General features: G+C 37.7%; 1 protein-coding gene across 1 annotated transcript; it reads right to left on the bottom strand.

Annotated features, from left to right (window-relative positions):
* Nucleotides 1–1,368: 1,368 nt before the first annotated feature.
* Nucleotides 1,369–8,636, bottom strand: LOC116719178 (F-box/LRR-repeat protein 3-like). Its single transcript, XM_032561611.1, has 6 exons — nucleotides 8,331–8,636; nucleotides 7,549–7,753; nucleotides 6,568–6,732; nucleotides 6,352–6,474; nucleotides 4,532–4,703; nucleotides 1,369–3,723 (listed from the first exon to the last, which is right to left on the bottom strand). The coding sequence occupies exons 2-6, from the start codon at nucleotides 7,750–7,752 to the stop codon at nucleotides 3,083–3,085; spliced, it is 1,305 nt and encodes a 434-aa protein (XP_032417502.1). The 5' UTR covers nucleotide 7,753; nucleotides 8,331–8,636; the 3' UTR covers nucleotides 1,369–3,082.
* Between the last annotated feature and the right edge of the window lie 676 nt (nucleotides 8,637–9,312).

Here is a 9,312-nt window from a genome sequence, read left to right as displayed (position 1 = left end):
GTTAAACAACCACCATAACCTGTTAAAAATGTCTGTTAGTCTCAGAAAGTTGCACGTTTTCTGGCTTCAGAGTAACCAGAATCTTCATGTTTCATGCTGAGTAAGAAATTAAAACAAAGTTTTAATGCGGAAAATGGAAGGCTAATCATTAACCCAGAGGGGGAAAAATTTCAATAGGCCACCCAGTTGAGATAGTGATTGCTATCTGTGTTTCTGGACCTACTACAATTTGTGTGTTTTCATTTTCACTAGAATTACAGCATTAAATCCCTTTAAAGATTCATGAACAAATCAGGTGTTCATTTTTCTTTTCTAAAAATATATATTTATTTGTCATCTAAATGAGTCTAATAGTAGAATTATCCTACTGTTGATTAATGTTAAATATAGTGCAGGAAAATACTCATCTGTTCTTTGGAGACATTAGCATGACTGCCTCCTGAATGGTTAGGAGCCTTTTTTATTGTAGTTTTTATTCTTTTATTGTATTTGTTTTCTTTTTTATGTACTTTGGACGTTGAGTCTGTAATAAATTCTGTCTATCTATCTATCTATCTATCTATCTATCCATCTATCTATCTATCTATCTATCTATCTATCTGTCTGTCTGTCTGTATATGAAAAGTATAATGCAAAATATAACACAGTGTGTAAAAACTAGGTTAATTGATAAATTTTCAGCATATAGTTGCTGATGTCAGGGTTTTCGGAAAGCATTCATATTGACCTTCTTTATTATTGCCAGAGCCAATTTGGAAGTGTGTTTGGGAGTATTAAACACCGAAGTATGTCCACATTTGACCCTTTCTTTATTAATTTAGGGAAAAGTTGAAAATGATGTATTCCTTATTATTCGATTCACCTTGTGTAATGTGTAATGTAATACTACTAGCAGATAACAGAGATGTGTAGCATGTTACTACTCCCTGGTGCAGTGCCCCGATAGTCAGAAAGCATACAGACTAATCAAATAATAGTGAAGACGTATGAATATTATGCATAATGTATATATATGTTAAACCTATACCATGTATTCAATATACTCTTAATAAATATTATTTACATTCACAACTGCTCAATACAAACTAAATTAAGACAGATAGGAGCTGAATCACAATTGTTTCTGTTCAGTTTAATATAAAGATTGTGCCCACTAAATATGAAGTAAACTGTACTTCATATTAATATATGAAGTATAGTTCATACACATTATTAGATTACAATAATGCGTATGTAGGAATATTTATATATAATATATTGTGCATATTGTAAATGCGCGATATAAATATGTAGGGTATTCGGTGTAAATGCAAAGAAATACGAATTCAACAGCCATAGATATATGTAAAACAATTCCAGACACAATGTTTTTTTAAACAAGCGTTTTTAATGACTATAAACTAAAATATTGTATAACTTTGGAAAAAAAATACAAGTTACTTTCAAATAAATCTCAGTATTATACAGCTTTAGTAAGAGAAAATATAACTTAACAGCAGCTGAACTGTTTCAGAAGAAAGATCAGCTCTCCATCCCATGCTTAGATTACAATAATCATCTTCATGCACAGGTGAAAAGAAATGCAGTTAACCACACTAACCAGCAGATGGCGTGTATTTACAAACAGGAAAAACAATGTTTTGAAAGTATTTTCATTTGGTTTTCTAACAAACGGGATGAATCATAAAAGGGAAGAAAACACATAAAGACAGGATGGGTCTATTAACAGAGCAGCAGGCTATCAAATTTGAAGTTTTTACAAATGTAACTACAGTTAACATAATAATAATACACAACCAATGTTAAATGAAAAATGGTTAAACAGTATTCATTCGGATCAGGACGTGACATTTTTCTGTTTCACTATGTGGAACAGCATCATTTTATATCAACGAAAGGGTGATTGTGCAAGTAATAACATGTTTTATTATTATTATTATCATGGGACTGAGAAAAATTAAATTTTAATTTAAAAAATAGAATTTAACAAAAGTCAGTGATCAGTTGGCGAAGCATTCAGCTGGAGCCACACCTACTCATTCTTCTCACTTTGTTTATTGGAGGTAATTAAATGATTGTAACCTTGTAATTCAGTGGTTCAAACCCACAATATTTGCTTTTTTTCCTAATTACAAATTTAAGTGACTGCATCACCAGGATTAATAGTTAAATATGTTTATGTCTGGAATTTAACAACATCCATACATCTTAGTGATTCGTGATACAGTCTCCTTTTTTTATTTCCTATACCAGTATTAAACACATTAGATATTACAACACAGACTACAAAAACTAAATAGAAAATCCTTCTTAGATAGACATTTGTATTATAGTAGCACATTATATGGTAGTGTTGATAGTTTCTCTTGGTAAAGGGATTTTCTCCTCATATAATAAATAATCCGTACTATTCATTAGACTTAGAATGTTAAAAATAAAATAAATCTTTTAAAAAAAAAAAGGAAGCAGAAATTCAAATAATCTACAAAGAGAGTTTGTGACAACAGAAAGAAATTACCTCTGCGGCTGTATGGGTTTACTTTGCCAAGCTTGGGGACCTTCATTAGAGAAAAAGTGCATTAAAGTTATACGTTGCATGTACAAGTATACCGCATATTAATGTCTGTAATTAGGGTTTGTTTCATGTATATGTTTTCAAATATTAACCTTTTTCTTTACAGTTTCAACAGGATAATTTGTGGTACAATACACGAAAGAGGAAAAAACGTGGTGCAACGTTTACAACTCTAGATAAAACATCTGCCTGCATGTCAGCAACACAGATGTGGAGCAACTTCTGTCTTGAGCATAATTCCTCAAATTCCCAACAGATTCCAGATACACCCATCAGTTCACGCTACTAATTGATGTGTAAATAACAACAACAGGTCTGAAGGGCTCAGAGGAAGAAAATGCTAAATGATATGAGTGATTAAATTATATAAATGCATCAGCTACATCAAATTAAAAACAAAATAAGATCAAAAAGATGTAATTTCTTCTTCTGTTGTACCAGTAGAAATAAGAATCTGTACACACAAAAAAAATCCAAACAAAAAACAAATTAGCCCCTCACCAAACTCTACCATGTAGGCATCATGTCAGGGAACCAGACCCGACCCAAATGCTTCGACACCTCCCAGTGAATGTCGTCCAGCTCGTAACGGTGATCCGGAACCAGCACTTCCTCCATGATGGACAGCTGCTTCAGTCTGTCTCCGCACATCTTCACGAACTCCACAAAGGCGCTGCAGGACACTTCGCACTCCCCCAAGCCGATGGCGGACAGCTGCGTGCAGCGCTGGGCGATGCGGATGAGCTCCTCGTCGAGAGGCCGCAGTCCGTTGGCGCACACCACCAGCTCCACCAGACGCGGGCAGGTGAGCCCGACGCGGCCCAGCACGTCTTTGCTGACGGAGCGGCCGAAGTACAGGTGCGTGACGGGGATTTCGTCGCGGAAGAAAGGGTCGAACTCCTCCTCGTAGAGGTAGAAGTACATCACCAGGTTGAATTTGGGGGAGTGGCGCACCATGGCGTCCCAGCTGCTCTTCTTGATGGTGTGGAACTGCTGGCCTGGGTTCTCGCTGACCACGTCGATGCGAAGGTGCTCGAGGTGAACGTGCTTCTCCGAGGAGAGCGCGATGAGGAGTTCGTCGCTCAGCAAGTGGTAGTTCAGAGCCAGCTCTCTCAGGCCGTGGCACTGATCGGCCACGCACATGATGCCTGCAAACAGGAGAGCACAGTGAGTCGGGATCTACGGCGCAAAAAAAACAACAGCCTTATACAACCTGAGGTTTTTCACATTTTATCACAATAAAACTACAACCTCCAATGTACGTTGCTCCGATTTTATGTGCTAGACTCAAGGCAAAGGTCGTATTGATTTATGGAGGATGAATATTAACAAGCACCAGAATTTTCAGAATTTAATTTGTAACAAAATATGAATCAGTTTTATTTCACTTCAGTATTAGAAGATATTTCGTATTCGTCCATCTCATAAAATCCCCACATATTAAGATTTTTGGTCATCACATAAAAAAACGGCACATTATAACTTTTGCAATAAACTTTATACATATATATATATATTTTATATTAAATTACGTTTTTTCTCCACATTACCATATGGAATCATGTTCATAATCAGCAATTTGCTATTTTTGTGAGTCGTCTACATCAGGTACTTTAGGTAATAGAAAGCTTTTTTACCCATTTTCTAGAATAATTTCTCATGGATGTGAAATTAAAATAATAAAGTAACAAACTAAATGAACGAGATGGCAGAAGTTAGTGTTTGTATTTGCAGCCAAACTGTATGAAATTTAATACAATTATATTTATCTGGACTGCATGGATTTCATCTACATGCCATCTGTGTAATATGAAGAACACCCCGAGTCGACTTTTATTGTGAATCGGTGCAGCCTAGATGAACTAAACTGAATTTATCTTTGTGAGAAATGAGCTTCTCAAGAATAATGAGTCGGTTATTAACCGCCGTGATATAAATCATGTGTTGTGTTAGTACCGGCAGGTGAAACATGAGGGCAGCTGCTCATTTTCAGCAGCTTGAGAGTGTCGCTGTTGTTGGCCACCAGGACTTTGAGGGAGGGATCATCCACAGGGGTGTCGTCGATTTTCAGGGAGGACAGAGATTTGGAGTTGACGAAAACAACAGTCAGAGCGGAGATGAAGTGAGACTGTAGAAGGGAAAGAGAAAGAGACACATTTAATGGCACAAAAAGTGATAACTAGGGTGACATAACCCCATTATAACTGTACCAATCTGGTTCCAACGCAATGGTAATGGTGCCGTTTTAGTAGAATTTTCTACACAAAAATACAAATGAAAATCTTCTCAATTTAATGGTTGAAAAAAGATCATTTAAACATAAATGTATGGGGTTTTTTTTTTTTACTCAAATATATTGAGTAATATATTTACTCAATATATACTCAAGTATATTTACTCAACAATATGTCTATTTGTTGAGTAAAGTCTACAGTGTGTACACTATAAACACACTGTAAGAGAGGCATTGTAGATTTTGACTGGAAACAAGGCAGCTGAGTAAATGTCCCAGTAAGAGAGCCGCAACCCCTTCAAGGGAATCGCTCAAAAACAGCTTATTCTTAGAAACAATTACAATAAAAGGAAAACAAAATGTGCTATGTCAGAGCAGAGGTAGTAGTTTTATACCCAACAGAAACTAATTGAATTACAAAAGTATCCACTTTTATGAATCCAAGTACGGATCCTATGTCTTTAGAACGTGGCCTGCCAATGACCAATCGGATCCCATCACAAGGTTCTACACTGATTGTGAGCTAATGTCAAATAACTGGAGCATTATCACAAGTTATTCCCAAAGAAAGGTTAAGGCTCGCGTCATTATTTCAGGTGCTACTTATAACTCACGAGACTTGACTGACAAAAAGTTAATAAAAATTTCAACAATGAATAACAGAAATCTGCCTTTGCTTTTAAAAACAAAATAAACTTTTATATAGTCAATCTTGCTTTTATATGAAGTAAGTTTTATATATATTATTTGTCTTATTTAGTTTATCCACTTATGTTTTATTATTCTATTTTTAGTTTTAGCTAATATTACCCTTAACTGTTAATCTAATGTTACTCTTAAAACTTTGTTTTTCCAAATTTTATTGCATCTTTTTTTTTTATTTCATTTGAACAATTACTGCATTTCTACTTGCCTCCTTTGGTACATGAATGTGGCTCCTTAGTTCATCATTAGAGGCACAGCCCTAAGACTACATGTCCAGAATTGTAATAAATGGTCAAAGTCTACAAGGTTTTTCCACACAAACTTAAATTAGGTTTATAAAACAATAAAAATATCAAAAAATAACTGATGGTTTAAGTGAGGGGCCAATGACAGGAAGTGTGCTGAGAGGGGTGTGGCCAGGAAGGGCTCTTGCTCCACATAGCTTGATTGAGTTATTAATTAATTAATTGACCGAACACTTGCCACAGTCAACCAACAAACCGAATCCATTAGAAACAGAATGTAACATTGTTCGTGAAAATACTCGACCTGCAAAGCTTATCAAAGTTGTTGAACTTTTAAGGTTTCCTTTTAAATCAGGCCAGCATAAAAACTTAGTAAAACCTAAAAAAAAAATCCAAGCTGTGACCTCCTCTCAAAGATCAACTGTTATGGAAAATAAACACAAAAAGTGACATTTTGATCGGTTAACTTGAGAGTTTTCCAGGCCTTAGACCTTCCCGTGGGCACACGGCATCAATCAGGACAGCCTCATCTCATGCATTCATCAAAAATCTGAAGTTTGGGCGGCTGAGTTATCGCTGCCCTTCAGGGTTACCTTGGGCATCTCCATGAAGCTGGGCCTGGCTGTGGATATGAGTCCCAGGGTTTTCAAAGAACAATTCACCAGCTGAGAGAGGATGTTGCACGCCGCCTCTGCAGACTCTCTGCTGCTGTCCACCTGCGAGTCCGACGCAGAAAATTAAACCCTCTTTTTATATGGAAGAGGTGAATCCACTTCAGTTTTTAAACACAAACCGTCCGCCTGTCTCACCTTGAAGCTGACGTACTGGAGGTGGTTGGAGTGCTTTTTGATGATCTGCTTGATGAGCTCCGGGTGCGTGGCCTTCAGGTAGGAGCTGGCCGGCTGGTTCAGCTCAAACTCAAAGCAGCGCCACAGCTCTGGCATGTGGAAGGCCTGATTCCAGCCCCGGCACACCTAGAGAAATTACCCAACAGACTTCATATAAGAAATGGAGTGATTTAAAAATATATATATGTAGTAAAATAACAGAATGAGACTCTGGGGGAGAGAAACATCAACCATTGTGACCTTTACACCACAAGACTGTCAAAAGAAGGATATGTGTGTAGCCAACACCAGCTACAAGAGTGGCTAAATTGAGATTGTGACCTTAAGTCACCTTAAGATAAGGTAATAAAGAATGTTTGCCAAGCCATAAATGATGAAACATGCTTAACCATCAGAACTGGCTCTGCTCTACAGCATAGCCAGTAAATAAAGGTGTGATCACGTCTCCATCTGAAAAACTAATCAAATCCAGATTTACAAGCAAGCTGCTAATGATTAATTAGAGGCAATTAATCTTCTAACTTTCAGAAATCAGCTAGGAGTGGAGGTGGTGTCAGTCTGAAACTGAATGCTGGCTTTAATTCACTGATAAAACTGTCTGTTCTGTTCTGTTTGACTCAGCACCACCCCTTGAATGTAAAGTGCTTTGCAGAAGTATTTATACCCCTCTATGTTTTGCTGTCCAATTCATTTTACTAGAATCTCATGTGAAAGACCAAAGCAAAGTCGTGGATAATTAAGAAGCGAAAGGAAAATAAAGCATGGTTCTCAAGTCTTCTTTCTCTCATGTCCAAATACAACTTGCCAAAACAGGACAAGGTTTAAGGGGGTGAATACTTTTGCAATAATGCCAATAATAATTTAAATGAGAAGCCCTACATTGCCATTTCACACAGTCCCATAAAGAGCATAATTGACATGTAATCAATGCTTTTAGAATACCAGAGAAGCAAAAGCTCTGTCCAGCAGTGGGAGGTACTGGAAAATGTGAAGCAGGATCTCCTGCGGCAAACACTCCCAGCTGACTCCTTGCTCTTCCAGTTCTTTCTCTCCATCCTGCTTAGTTGACCATTTGATACTCTTCTGATACCCCCGACTAGGGCCTCCTCCTTCCTCCTGCTCATTCTCTTGGAGACCTCGTTTCATCCTGGGAAAGGATGAGAAGAGGGAGTTTAATGTACATCCAGAGCTCTGGAAGAACGCAATCATTTTATTAACAATCCAATAATTAACACATCAGTTCATATTCGGTTAGTGGCCTGCAAATGCTTTGGAAAAAATATTGCATTCGGCCGTAAATTAAATCACTCGACACTGAAGGGCTATCTTTAACCTTGATCATCACACCACTCGTGGCGCCGCCAAGTACGCCGGACTGTAAATGGTGCGGACCCAGTCTTTCTTGCTCACAATGAAAACATTTGTACTCATAGGTCACGCCTCCCTCTCTTTCAACAATCAACACAGATGTCAAACTAACATGTTGTAAATTTATTGACATCAAAGTGATGGCTAAAACAGCTTTAAGTTAGCACAAATGTGCATAAATGTCAAAAGACTGACGTTAAAAACGGCACAAAAACACAGATCAATAGTTAGCTTAGCCACATTTAACCACGCTGGGGGTTAAGCTGACAATTATTAGCAAGTTGTAACTAGCGACTAAAACCAGTCGACTTAAACAAATTTAATTTCCAAGTTTTAGCTTCGTCTGTTTATCTCACCTGGCTTTTAGCTCCACCGTCGGTTGCTTATTTACGGAGGATCACTTTCAACGTCAACCTGGACCGACAAAATAAAACTGCGTACGGGCTGGCCGAGCGATCAAACACATTGGACCATACGACAGTGCGGTGTGGCCGGGCGTTGCTGAACACCAACCGAGGAGGCTTCCGACGGGAGATCCCCAAAAGTCTTCGAGTTTTCCAGGCGCCTGACCTAGTTTCGATCCACAACTCTGCTTCAGTACAGCACTTTGTCGGCTAAAGATGGCGTTTGTGTTGGTGTGCGGATCAGAGCGCTGTAGTTACAGTGAACAGTCGAAAGGGGGAGCAGTTTCACCCAAATGCGTGTTCCAAGGCAACAATGGTTCAACTACTGCGGTTTTACTAGGAACTGACGAAAGATAAAGACGAATCTTTATCTTTCGTCAAGATAAAGACGAAAGCATTAATTGTCTAAACAATGAAATTAATTTATAGAGCTTATGAAGTCAAGGTATTTACCATGTTTCTGTTGCTCTACTTTATTCCTAACTTATCACCACCCACTCATGCTTGTTGGTAAAGATCAGTGAAAAAAGTTTTTTTTTTTGTTTTTTTTTTGTAATGATAAAATAGGTGAAGAAGATTAAAATACAACCGCAGCCAATTATTAAGGACGGAAGACCACAACAGAAGGAAAAACTTAAAACATGGCACAGAGTTTGCAAAGAACAACATGGCTTCCCCATAATTTTAACGCACATGAAGCATAAAGCTGCAGATCTGTATCCAGATGGGTGGATGAACCAAAACATGAAAATGAAGTCGAGCAGAAATCCATCCTAGGCAGCTCATCTCGTTGAGGGCATTTAACAATTGCTAAATGTTTTAAATACACAAACATCTGGGTGTTAATGTATGATACTGCTAATTAGGATGACCCAACATAGATCTCTTTTTACTTTGTACATCTTTGTTGCTGGTTTCATCTGTGATGTTTGCT

This window comes from Xiphophorus hellerii, chromosome 4 (genome assembly GCF_003331165.1).
Source record: "Xiphophorus hellerii strain 12219 chromosome 4, Xiphophorus_hellerii-4.1, whole genome shotgun sequence".
In the NCBI taxonomy this organism is placed as follows: domain Eukaryota; kingdom Metazoa; phylum Chordata; class Actinopteri; order Cyprinodontiformes; family Poeciliidae; genus Xiphophorus; species Xiphophorus hellerii.
The sequence above is the reverse complement of the archived record's forward strand: the minus strand, read 5'-3'. Positions and strand labels throughout refer to the sequence as shown.